Source organism: Phytophthora infestans, genomic scaffold (assembly GCF_000142945.1).
Source record: "Phytophthora infestans T30-4 supercont1.43 genomic scaffold, whole genome shotgun sequence".
Classification (NCBI taxonomy): Eukaryota; Oomycota; class Peronosporomycetes; order Peronosporales; family Peronosporaceae; genus Phytophthora; species Phytophthora infestans.
This window is the reverse complement of record NW_003303716.1, coordinates 124,604-138,570: the sequence shown is the minus strand read 5'-3', so window position 1 is coordinate 138,570 and position 13,967 is coordinate 124,604. Positions and strand designations below refer to the sequence as shown.

The window sequence follows — 13,967 nt, the reverse complement described above, 5'->3', positions numbered from 1 at the left end:
AAAGGTATGCAACAAGACTGGTATAAACTGTTACGGACAGTGACTAACTCTTGTCATTTCACTATTGCAGATTTCTTCGACGCCATTGACGCACCCTTGACTCGAGTGTGCGGAAGTTGCGGAGAGGTTGCAAATGTGTATAATTCAAAGTTAAAACTATTCGACCCCAAATCAATATTCTTTTCACCTCTGTGCAACGCTGAAGAAGAATGTGAAATAGTTCCCGAAGGGCTTGTAGGTGATGCTTCTAATGAATGCATTCATGACAGGTTACTAGCTGGTGGCTGTAGCAACAATAAAACAATGATATGGCTGTGTGATAGATGTAATAGATCGCTGACGACACGAAAAACACCAAAATTTTGCCGGAGTAGTGGCTTTAGGATCGGAACAGTTCCGACTGAACAAGCTGAATTGAATCGAATAGAGTCAAGGCTGGTTGGACTAGGTATTTCCTTCACTACGTGCGTAAATCAATACAGAGATGGCCAAGAATTTATTCGCGGAAATGCAGTCAACTACTGGAACGAGCCGGCTAAAATGGTAAAAGAACTTCCTCGACCACTGAAAGAATGTGGAGTTGTGTTACTTAAATCACAATCGGATAATACAACGAACTTTTTTCGTGTGCGGCCAGATTTAGTGAGGCGCGCCTTGTGCTGGCTGATAGCGAATAACCCGCTTTATGAGCACATTCAAATTTCAGAAGATAATCTTAGGGAACTCGATCAAAACATCAACCAGGAAATACCAAGTATACCCATCACGGATGATGATGTCAGCGAATTACGAGGATCGGTAAGCCAACTAAACAGGGAAAAGCAAAATTGTGGGCCTAGTAGCAACGGTGTTGAGGGGCCGAGTGAAGACGACGTTTGTCAAAAACTTAATCCAGATACTCACTGTATAACTGGCCAAACTTGTTCCGGTGTCCGAAATGAGAGTGAATCTGAGGGAAAACAGAGTCATTTAGCTACTACTACTACGAGTTCGAATGGCAGTGAAAATGAAACGGATATTCTTGAAAATGTGACTGAGTCATTTGAATTAGAAGTGAACCAAGACGATCAAACTGAAATGGATCATATTCTTAATTCGATAGGAGCCGATTCTTTAGAAACTAAATCCCGATTGGAAATATGCACCGTAGAACTCATACTATTGATGAGTACAAAACGAAACAACTAATGCAATGTTGCTTTCCTACTTTATTTCCAGACGGTTTGGGTGGTTATCACCCTCTGGAATTCGAAACTAGACATCACGAGTACAATCTAGCCGAATATTGTGCTCACTTGATGAAGTGGCACGACCGGCGCTATGTTATCCACGGCAATTTTAAATTCTTCTGCATGAATCTAATTCAACGCCGTCAAATTGACGGTTTAGTTCGACGAATTCGCTATTCTGAAACACGTGCCGAGGCAATGGAATTAGCCGGTTGTGGAAGAACACAAGGAGAAAGCCGCTCCAGTAGCGAAAAGGAAGAACTTAGTGTCGCTATGAACGTTTTGAAATCCTTAAAACCTTACTTTAAAGTTGTGAGAGGTAGTGGACTATACTGGTCGAACGTACGAGAAGACCTAATGTCAATGATAGGAAATCGAGTATTGCCAACGAAATGGCCTACTTTCTTTTTAACACTGAGCGCAGCGGATTCGATTTGGCCAGATTTCGCTCGAGCATGCAATCCTGCATTGACACTGAAAGAGTGCAGACAGCTCTCGTTTAATGAAAGAAGGAGGAATCTAAATGAGAACCCAGACATTAGTGCCCGTCATTTTAACAGAAGATTTCAAGCATTCTTCGATAACATTTTATGCGGGAGGTCTAAGCCTTTAGGCGAAATTGTAGATCTTTTCTGGCGTGTAGAATTTCAGCAACGAGGCTCTCCTCACATACATTGCTTGCTGTGGGTGAAAGATGCACCTGACGTTTTAAAACTATCAGAGACGGATGATGGACGGGCCGAACTAGCTGATTTTGTAGATAAACACATATCAGTCCTAACGAAGACGCTCTCGGAGCTTAGTTCGTGCCCATGCTCTGCTTGTACTGCCAGTGAAAGTGACATTCTGGCCTTAAGACCACCACATTATGGTAACAAAGAGTGGAATTGTGATTTGGCCAGACTTGTTCAGCGTGTGCAGCAGCATGAATGCCACGCAGGTTCTACTTGTAGGAAGAAAGGCAACGAATGTCGTTTTGGATTCCCCAAGAGTTTACAACCTAGAACTGTAATTGAGTCGAAAACGAGTTCAGATGGCACACCTTCCTTGAAATCCACTTACAACGTGAGGTGTCCACTATTAACAATTATTCACCGCATCTCCTTTCGTGTTGGCGTGCTAATATGGACCTGCAACTAATTGAAAACTCCTACCGAGCTGCTGAATACACAGGAGCGTATGTAAGCAAAGCAGAGCCAGATACACTTCGATTCAGGCGAGTGATTGCAAAAGCTATACAACGGAGTGACTCAAATCTCCCCTATCATTCGATTCTGAAGCGAGTAGCAAATGCGACTCTCGCGGTTCGCGAGGTTGGTGCACCGGAAGCTATATACATTCTCCTTCGCAATCTACCAATGCATAGTAAATCCCGCTCAATCACCAAAGTCAAGGTGATGCGTCACAGTACCCGTTACTATCGCGTTGAGCCGCAAAACCTAGACGACCTTGTTGCCTTAGCAAGTACACCAGAGATCGAGACTATTCGAATTGAGCCTATCGAGAAAGCGTACATGAATCGCCCGGACAATGATCATTTTAACGCTATGACTTTAGCAACATTTGTAGAGACTTTCGAAACGATTGAGTCGATACGTAAAGTAGCATCCTCCGATGATCTGTACGAGTGTATGAACGGTGAAGGGTGGATCAAGAAACGCAAGAAAGCGACGGTTGTGCAAAAGACACCCTGGATACGACCCGATTCGTCGAACCCCACTTTCTGTTTCTCCGAAGTATTTTTGTATGTTCCATGGCGGACGTTAGAGAAGCTTCCCACAACCGATGATGAAGCAATAGCACGCTTTTTTCAAGCTCAAAATTCGCTGCTGGATGCAGAGTTGAAACACGAATCAAATGCCAAGTTAGCTCGGCAGTATCAATTAGATTTAATAAAATCCGCTCGTAGCGAATCAAGTATAACTGCCCTGCCTCCGTCTGAGTATGTGTTTGTATCGAATACTGATGGAGAAATGCTAGAACCAGAGCCGATGGGTGCGGTAGAAACCTCAGTAAACCAAAATAAACCGATGGAGTGGAAAGCCAAACACACCTACACGTCTGCCATCATTGATAAAGCTCGTGACTTTTTGAATGGATCACTAAAGCCATGGGTGAAGGAGAAAAAAGAATCTCGATCACTAGGAACCAGTTTTTGTCAAACTGGAAATTTGAAATCGCACTATCAGTACCCTACTTCGGATAACAAAAATTTAGTATATACCGAAAAAATGGCTGAATCGCAGTGGATTCCGTTTGCAATTGCAATGGAACAATCGAGAAGACGGTTTACATGTATGCTGGATAAATCTAAGTGTAAGCCTCTCCAAATGATTATAAACGGTGAAGGTGGCTGTGGGAAAAGCTGGCTAATTCGCCATATAGTGAAGGACATGCACAACGTATTTGGTGAACATAAAGCTACGAGACGGAAATCAAAACGGGTACTACTCCTAGCTCATCAAGGAACTGCTGCATTTAACATAAAAGGAATGACACTGTGCTCAGCTTTCTCATTTTCATCGTTTTCAAAGTCCTCATTCTCAATTCCCTACAAATCTCTAACGGACTCGAAAACGGGCCCAACAAAGCTGAAACGATTGCAGGAAGAATATAAAGACGTACATCTAGTTATTATTGATGAGTTTAGCATGATATCCTGTGGCATGGTATATTGGATTGATAATTGAATGAGAGAAATATGGCCAAGCAACTCAAACGAGCTTTTTGGTGGAAGAGATGTGTACTTTACTGGAGATTCTGCTCAATTAGACCCCGTTGTCCCAACTTCACTATCAACACCCCTTCAAAAGATTTCAAACCAGGTTCAGCGACGTGGGAAAGAAATATGGGATAGTATTGAAACGGTGTGTATGCTAACTAGTCAAAATAGAGGAGCTTTAGATCCTGACTGGTTTAGCGCTCTTCGTCGTCTACGTAAAAAATCGCCAACCCAGGATGACATTGATCTCTTCAACTCCCGTTCAGTGCAATTTGTTGGAAAACCTAAGTGGATGGCTAATGCCAAACATATTGCATACAAAAATATAGATGTTAATGACGCCAACGATCACAGTATAGTATCAGCTCATGTACCGATTGTGCATTTAACTTCGCAGCATTTCGTTCAACAAAAACGTTTAACGACAAAACGAGACATACCTGCTGGAACCGCTCTCGCACTTCTAACAGACGCTCAAACAGCTAACGCTGATCATGACAGAGTGGTGCCTAACAGGTTAAAACTGTGTGTTGGTGCACCTATAACACTTACCTACAACATTGCCCAAGCTGCAGGTCTGTGCAATGGTACAAATGCGATCGTTTATGACTTCTTTTTTGTGTCGGAAAGCGATCTACCCATCGTGCTCGTTCAAGTCACGGACCCGTATATCGGTCCTTCCCTACTAGATGAAGTACCAAATATCGTTCCAATACCACCAAAAGACGTTTCTTGGGGAAATGCATCCAGTGATCTTCGCGTTGTTCGAAGGGGAATTCCGCTTCGATTGGCTTATGCTATGACAGTGCATAAGGTACAAGGGCTTACATGCTCGTCTGTGGTTTTTCACTCTAATGCAATTGCCAAACATTTCGTTTGCATACGTAGCCCTTTCACGTATAACACATCGAAATTTAATAGTTGTTACACAGCCACTGACACTAGAACGACTCACAGCTACTCCCGAGCAATTAGCAATTTTCCGAAGTGAGGAGCAGCGTGTTTTAAAAGCTGTCGCCCAAACGACGCTAGCTGCTTCGTCGGTGGTAGACAGAATGAAAGCGGTGGCGCAAGCCCACAACAGCACCATCACACCAAGATGATAGGAAGGTGAAAACTACGAAAAATGGCTTTCGAGGCGCCAAAACAGCTCGTAGCGCAACGCAATAGAAAAAGACAACTTTGTCGCCCCGAGAACTACAAGAGGTGAGAAAGCTTGTGATTCTGGACAGCAACGAGGCTTTTTAACATGCTTTGTTTTAGGGACTCCGATAAAGCAATGTAATATTGCTGCAGTAATGATGGCTGCGCATACCTGGGTGGAAGCAAGATTCTAGTGCTGTACTTCGAAGGACTTAAGTAAAACTAAGCTCTTCGGGTTGATCGTGACTGCTGGCAAACAAGGGCTACGACACGAACAGGACATGGAAATTGAGTGAAGATTCAAATAAAACTATGAAGTCGTTAGTCTAACTAAGTGGCGTCAATGTAACGTCACCAAACAAAAAAAGTTTAAACAATGTAACCAGTGCATCCACAAGCGTTCATTCGCACTGTATCAACTACTGGAGTCTGCGTATTAACGGGGCTATGACTCGTTGTATTTGCAGTATCGGCAAGAATACATAATATCGCTGGGCAATTAATGAAAATGTGATTTTCAACTCGAAATAGAGTTTTACTACATGTATGTAAGAGCTCTGCTTGGTTTGCTCTTTCCTGCAAAAAAAAATGTGCAAGTTTGCCTGTATGAAGTGCAAGTTTACGTCAATTTTAGATAAACCGTCTGTAGAGCAATATTCACCTTGAATCAAAATAATTTTTATTCCTATGAATTATTGTGATCGTAGTACTTAAAAAATCGTAAGAGCATATCACAGCACGCGAAGAACACGTAGTAAGCTCCCATGCCTCAAATACTGACCGTATTGCCAGCGTCAGTTTCACCACCCTGCTCTAATGCAACAAAGCCATTCCACAGTTAGTTGACGTAGCCGCTTACATGATGATCTTCAAAGAATAAGCGGCGAGTACGTACTTGTTGGAGCTGGTGGCGCAGACACAACATAGGCGCGCTGGGATGAGGTGACGTTATTCTGGACTTGAGATACCGGTAGCATTACATGCTGAACTTGAGAGACTGTAGTAGCACCACCTAAACTTCCTGGTGCAACCACCACAGAGGCCGGCATCATAGACTGTTGCTGAGCCGTGCATAACGGCAATGATGCCCCATTCTGTAGCGGAACTAGCATGTAGATCATTTGGGAAGACTGCACCAAAGGGGAATTGTGGCACAGGCAAGGCGAATGTTCACGATGCGTCGAAACCTCCCCGCCTAGGGCAGAACTTGCATTCTCGTCTTCACGGATTGATTGCCCTGATGATTTTTCCTTAACACCTTCGACAGCACGTGGTCGCTGAGCGTTGCTCACCGCAGGTACATCCAGCTCGACATGCTCCACAACTACGTTATCACGGCTTGTGCTTGAACAGGAATCTTCAATCGAAGCCGTAGATGCAGGAGTTGATCCCTTATTTTTGGTGCTCAAAGACGTAGAATTCTGGATCTTCCGTTTTTTGATTGCCGTAGTTTTCTTCTTTGTTTCCTTCTTGCCATCCTTCTTAGTAGTTTTCCGGTAGCGATCACGCTGCATAGTATTCTGATGATCGCGATGTTCAGCGCAGAGCCAGTGGCGTTCTCCATTCCTCTTGAATGCCCTCTTGTTGCGACAATAACCAGGATACTTGCATTGGTCTGAACTGAGGCTTCTTTCTGGTTGTGAGCCCCTAGCGTGGACCTTCTTCGGCGTTTGGCACAGCTAAGATCTTGACAGCATAACATAGCGTGAGTGCTGTCGTATCAGGACGTTCACCGCACCAGCAGTACACACTTACCTCCTCTGTAGCGACGCAACTGGCAGCAACAAGGTCCTGTCAACTGTAGCTTTTCAAAATGAAAAAAAATGTTGCTGTGCTTCAACCTATGTATTTGCATATGATGCTTGGGGGGCGGTGCCCAAAAGTTTTTTATAATAAATTTTTCGGTATTGGCCCCTTAGCAACCGTGGCGACCAATCGCCGTGAGGATGCTGCCATACTAGTATTACTATAGTTGTACAAGGTAGCACAACGTTTCGTAGTACCTCAAAGCACTAAGTCGTGCTTCGCCCGAAGGAGCTCCGAAATTTAAGAAACAAGCGCGATGGCATTTTCTCTCGTATTGCTAGTAGAATATGTTGCATCGCACAATTTCGTTTTTAATATCAGCACGATATTTGTACTATAAAAGAAACTTTTGTAATTATTGTTATACAGGGTTTAGGGTGTACTACACAAGTCTCAGCAACCTGAAGTCGTACTGTTAGTTGTGAGTCTTCTCTCTAACAAAGTCCACCTCTAGCTATAAATAATACCATGAGCTGTGTGTGGCCAGTACGGTGTTCCCGTTCGTGTTGTCGTCCACCTCGGACGTCTCCAACCTCTGCAAGTGCACGCTGCTACTGGCTATGCTGCTTTGCTAACTGAAAACTCATCACACCTCCTAGAAACACTATTTTGATGTGCTTTTCAATTCCTATATCCTTAACATTACTTAACAGCAGTTGATCTCTCTCTCGAAAGATGCCGATAAAAATAGCAAACTTAAATATTTTTTTGTGAGAAAAATTGAAAAGGTTCCTTACCGCTATTCTAACAAGCTGTACCACAATACGATATTCAAAAGCAGTAAGAGTCTTTGTAAGATCAAGAATACCAGGTGAATTCAGCACCAAGAACACCAAGTGCGCTCAGCGCCAAAATTCGATTACTAAAATCAGAAGGTGGGTCATCTTACATTTCCTAGACACCCCATTTGTGAGCTTTACTTATTATTACATAATTTGTATTTTCTAGCACCGAAAAGTAAACAGATCTTGCTCGCAGATGCAGCTTTTTGCAAACGGCGAACCGAGTTGGCCAAAAGCAATTTCGCTCAATAGGCAGCTAATTTTCAAAGTGAGAGGGCTCGCGCGATACGAGTGCTGAATTCTTAATATGGAATGACAGTGGAAGGTGCTTTGATCTGTAATTTTTTAAATATCGGGGGCAAGTGGTTCATTTTTGCGAATTGGTTCCTCTTTACGGATGCAGTTTTGTACATGGGCATGTGTGTTGCACAAACGTTTATTGGTGAGATAGTAGGAACTTAAGGCCGTGTTCGGTTTGCCGGGGCAAATCCAGCTTGTTTGAAAATAAGCTAGAGCTGTAGAACAGTCGTTTTGTTAAGTAAAATAAAGATAAAAATAAGTGATCGTGTTCCATCAGAAAAAGGCTGGATTTGAAGGCGCAAAGGAGGACGAATTAAAATTCAACCCAGAGCTGAATTTTGAAACCAGTCGTTTGGAGCTATCCTGCTGGATGTCATTTTTGGTGTTTCTTAGCGGAATAAAGCTGGTTGAGACATTCCAGCTCTTTAATAACAATTACAGCTGGTTTTAGCTTAGATCGAACACGGCCTAAATGTTTCAGTAACTGCCTGCATCTGTCTACAATTTTTTCTACTAAGAAAACGTTTTGCTTGCGTCTACGAAGCTGGGCATCAGCAGACCCACGACCCAAAAACGTCAGCCGAAGCGTTTCGGTGTTCAGGTTGCAGCAGAACACCAAAACGTTTCGGCTGGTCATTTTTATTCAAGATAAGTTTGTTTGCAGGGGATGACCCACCAAGGGCAAACGTTGTTTTCCGTAGCGCGTTGGCACTTGACTGCGGACGTAGCGACGAGTGGGGTGGGGTGGGGGCAAAATTTGTTTTTGACTTGAACGTCATGTGGTTTCATAATAATCGCATGGCGCTTATTGGCGAGAGTCGCCTCGCATAGAAAACGACCGCTTAGGGTATCGAGAAGAGCAGCTAATTTAATACAGTATCGATTTTGCATCCAACGTCACAAGATACCACAAAGTATACTTTGGTTGTGAGCAGCTCGCAATCGATAGTGGATAGCTGTAACGGGGTACGTAGCCCTAAGTGTACCCTGATTACATGAAGTGTGACACTCCACACTTCGGGAGTATGACACGTCATACTTCGGGATATTTGGTACAAAGTACCAAGGTCGTTCAAAGCCCACCATTGGTCAACGACAGTCCATTTCTATAGGTGACTTATAGTTTGTATTAAACCTAAACTTTATCTACCTATAAATATACCGGAATTAACGGTATTTTTGCAACCGATCAAATTTTTGCAATTAGTGGCCCGTAAAAAGTCTGCAGCACCAACAAAATTAACCAGTTTGGCATCAAAACAGTGTCCCAGTTAAAGCACGCTATTGCTTACAATATTATGAGCAAAGAGACAGTTTCAAATGGACAGGAGTATCTTGTGCGAGATTTTACGCCTTCCGCCGTTCTTACGGTTTTGACTTGAAAGGTACTTTTTACACGGGTTGCAGAAAACACGTAAATTCCGGTACTCAGTTTACATTCTACCTTTAATTAGGTCACTTCGCTCTCTTTTAACCAAAGAGGGGACCTGTGAACTGTGGTTCACTGAGTGTTTGTACACTTTCGGAAGCCAACTTCCTCTAGCGCAAGGTGTTGTGTTACCCCGTCACACTTGGTAGCACTTGTAGTCAATCCACGCCACCGCGGGTAGACTACCTGAACCTCTCCGAAGTTCGTTGCCATGGATAGGAGCGACTTCTCCCATATGAACGACTCTCAGTTCGAGTCGGTTCGGAAGATGGCAGGCATCTTCGGGATGGAGGCCCTGTAGAGCCTGGTGGTGTCAACACTGGCTGAGCAGCTCGAGCGCGTCAATGCGTTCGACGCGTACGAGCAGGGCCTCATCGCGCATGTGCGGGAGAACCTGCCGGCTCCAGCGGCGGAAGCAAATCCGCCTCACCCCAAGCCAATACGGCTGAAGGTTAAGCCGTATGAAGGAAAGGAAGGCGAGAACCTTCACTTCTGGGTCCGAGAAGTAGAGCTCGCGATGGACGCGGCTCTGATCTCGACCGAGCAACTTCGTGTTGCTTTTGCACTATCCAACCTTAGCGGCCGTGCTAAGACGTGGGTGTACACACGGGAAGCAACATCCCCTGGATGTTTCACATCCTGGGCTCAGCTGTGTGAACAGCTCCGAGCCGCGTTCCTCCCGGCGAACTACGATTACCGACAGCGTTCGCGCTTCCTCTCGTGTAAACAAGGGAGGCGCGAACTGCACGAGTACGTGCAAGAGATACGGGAGCTCACGGCGTCCCTAGTGGAAAACCCACTCAACGAACACATCAAGATGACTGTGTTCATGGACGGCCTTCGAGTGGGCCCCGCACGCACTCAGCTGTTCCGGGTGCAGTCAAGCACCCTTGAAGAGGCGATTCAAGTGGCTCTTCAAGAAGAGTACAGCCATCGCCACGCGCGTACGCCGGCCTCAGCATGGCCTGGGAGTTCCTTGTCGGATCCCGGCCGAACAAGCCCCAACGGACCTGTTCCCAGGGAACTCGGGTCCGCCGAACAGCGTGACATCCGCTGCATCGGCTGCGGGAAGATGGACCACTTCAAGCGCGACTGTCCTGCGGAAAGACTCCGCAGACGGTCCTTCCCCAAACCCGTCCTCAAGGGTCGCTGGCAGAAGCCAGGATCCCGGGGACAGGGGAACGCTGGGAACCAGTAGGGGTGGGGCGCCCTACTGGGGAAGAACTAAGTCTTCGTGATGGGTGCGCGGATGGCGCGTACCACGGGGACTTAGCCCCTGAGAGTCTTCGCACTCTCGAATCGGCGAAGAGCAGTGGCGGGTTGCTCGTAGTACACGGATGTGTACGGGGATACGATCATCCCTTTAGAATCTTGATCGATTCTGGGGTGTCGAAGAATTTCGCACGCCGCCAGACGGTTGCTCGCAGCAGCAACAAGTTGTCCGATGCTTTGAGAGAAAGAAAGGGCAACGGGACGGTGTCAGTGCGACTGGCCGACGGGAAGGTCGTCACTGTCCCCAACGTCCAAGTGGATCTGGCCGTCAAGGTTGAAGACTTTGACAGCCTCGAACAGTTCACTGTTCTCGATATGGATCCATATGATATGATCCTGGGCATGCCCTGGCTTGAGAAGCACGAGCCCTGGATCGACTGGCGAGGCAAGGCAATCGGTGCCAGCCGCCCTGCGCAGTCCGACAGAGTATTGGTGAGTCATGTTCCCACCTCTGTCAGGACCCGGGGCGCCCGCAAGGGCTGCCAGGGTACCAAAGCATCCGGCAGATGCTTGGGAGTTGTCGACGTATATGACGACTCCGAGGATGTTTTGATGATGGCAGCGCCCAGAAGCGACGCTGGCCAAGTGGGTAACTTAGGTCCACGGGCGGGTAACTTAGTTCCGCAGACAGCTGCAGCTGTCACGAACACTGACAACAGCGTGTTCAGAGTGGGTAACAGAGTTCCACTCACGGTCTCCCAGACCTTAATTGAAGAGGAAGACGTCGGATACGCTTCCTGTGTGGGTAACACAGTGCCACACGCGGTCGCCCAGACCTTAACTGAAGAGGAAGGCGTTGAACACGCTTCCTGTGTGGGTACCACAGTGCCTCGGATGTCGTAGCGACGACATCCCTAGACGTGGGCAGCAAAGCACCACGTCACGATCGCCGTCGTCAACGACGCCGCCGCCGCCTCAAGTCGGATCCGAACTTCGTTCCGATCGACGTCGCTTCAAGCGACTCGGAGTCCAGGGCCCGGGCTCCTCCGACAAGGCCGGTGGAAGAGTGTTATCACATCTTCGATGGCGAGACCGGTTTACCCGTCAAGGCATCTGGTGTCCACTTAAAACCGTTGCCAGGGGTTGCAGAGATACTGAACCTCGAGGAAATGACGGCTGAGTCTTTCCTGGCCAGCCTCAAGGCTGGAGAGATTGCTGAGATGGTGCTCATGAGACCTGAGACCACTCGGGAGGAGCTGAACTCCTCCTCTGTCTTGGATGAGAACGTCCTGGAAGATCTAAACAAGCAGCGTCAAACGCGCTTGGGTTCTGAGATCTTTAAGAACCCCAAGGATCCGGTGTATCCTTTGGTGACGGAGTATGAGGACGTGGTGAACAAACACCCACCGACCCAACTCCCACCGGATCGAGGCGTACGGCGCGAGATTGATCTCGTGCCCGGCACAAAGTATTGTGTCAGGAGGACATGGCCTCTCCCGCGCGAACAGTGCGAGGTCATTGATGCCTTCTTCGCCGCGAAAGCGAAGGCAGGCATGGTGCGGGAGTCGAAATCCCCGCACTCGACGCCGACTTTCTGCGTTCGATAGCCGAACAAAAAGTGGCGTCTGGTTCACGCTTATAATAAGCTGAACAACGCAACGGTGCCGGCCCAAACACCAATCCCACGAAAGGATGTGTTGTTGAACAACATGGCCGGGAGCTTACTGTACAGTGCGCTGAATTTGGTAGACGGATACTACCAAATCCTGATACGAGAGAGCGACATCCCGCTCACCGCGGTAAGCACTCCAAGCGGCATGCTTTGGGAGTGGCTCGTCATGCCGCAGGGCTTGTCTAACGCCCCGGCGACGTTCAATCGCCTGGTGACGCAATTGTTCCGCCCTTTGCGTACCTTCGTACGGACGTACTTCGACGACATATTCGTCCATAGCCCTGCCGAGGGAGGCAAGACGGCCATGGAGGTGCATCTAGGATACCTCCGTCGAGTGTTGGACGTAATGCGAGCGAACAAGCTCTACGCAAACATCGACAAGTGCGTTTTCGCGTCACCACAGATTAAAGTTCTCGGTTGCTTCGTAACCAACGTGAGCGTTCGGGCTGACCCAGACAAGGTCAAGGCCATAACAGTAAGGCCGACGCCCCGATCCCAGAAGGATCTTCGAAAGTGGTTGGGCTTGGCCAACTACCTTCACAAGTACAGCGCAGCGTACGCGGGCTTTGCTAAGCCCTTGTCGAGCCTCCTTCAGAAGGACGTCAACTGGCGCTGGAAGCAAGAGCACCAGGATGCTTTTGACAGCATCAAGGCCAGTCTCCAAGAGACCCCTGTCCTGTCCTGGCCCTGCTGGACGAGACGAAGCCGTTAAGCGTCGTCTGCGATGCCTCCTATTCCGCCATCGGATGTGCATTGCTGCAGGCCGACACGGCTGGACACGAACGAGTCATCTCGTTCCAGTCTAGGCAGCTCAAAGCCGCCGAGCGGAACTACCCTGTCCACGAAAAGGAGCTCCTGGTAATGAAATATGCCTCTGTAAAGTTTCGTGTTCACCTTCTGGGCTCCCGGCCCTTCGTGATCTACACAGACCACGCATCCTTGAGGACGGTGACTAACTCGCCTCACCTCTCCCAAAGGATGGCGAGGTGGCTGTCCTTCTACGCGGAATACAACTTTTGCGTCGAATACAAGCCGGGCAAGCTCAACGTGCTTGCAGACGCCCTCTCTCGGCGTCCTGACTATGAGTTGGCCCACATCACGTGGGTGACAACGGATCTATATGATCGGATACGCACGGCGTATCGGGACGATGAGACCGTCGCGCCTATCGTCAAGTTCCTAATGGCAGGAACGAGCGCGAAGTCCGACTAGCTCTCGTCGCGACAGCGCTCACGGCTCCGCCGATATGAGTTGAAGGATGGCCTCCTCTATTACCGGGTGGAGCCCAATGAACCTCCACGGGTGGTCGTACCCAACGACGAGGATCTAAGGTTCGATATCCTCGCGGAGGCGCACGACGCGCCCTCCAGCGGCCACTTGGGCCGCGAGAAGACCTTTCTGTCGGTCTCACAGCCCTTCTGGTGGACCCTTGGGTCGCCCGGTGCGTTAAGACATGCGCAACATGTCAACGGGTCAAACCCGCAGGGCACTCTTCGGCTCCACTCCAGAGCCTGCCCGTACCGGCTAACTGTTGGAAGTCGATGAGTCTTGACTTTATGTTTGGGCTTCCCGCCGACGGACATGGCAACACCGGAATTTTGGTGTTCGTAACCCCGTTTTTGGCGAGCAGCCGGCGTTCTTCATCGACGAAGGCCGCTTCTGTCCCTATCGA

The 13,967-nt window shown here is 47.8% G+C and overlaps 1 protein-coding gene across 1 annotated transcript; it reads right to left on the bottom strand.

Annotated features, from left to right (window-relative positions):
- Positions 1-5,863: 5,863 nt before the first annotated feature.
- Positions 5,864-7,807, bottom strand: PITG_16164 (uncharacterized protein; the record flags this gene model as incomplete). The annotated part of the gene is made up of 5 exons (XM_002897537.1): positions 5,864-5,907; positions 6,353-6,773; positions 6,850-6,868; positions 7,368-7,435; positions 7,790-7,807. The coding sequence occupies 5 exons, from the start codon at positions 7,805-7,807 to the stop codon at positions 5,864-5,866; spliced, it is 570 nt and encodes a 189-aa protein (XP_002897583.1).
- Between the last annotated feature and the right edge of the window lie 6,160 nt (positions 7,808-13,967).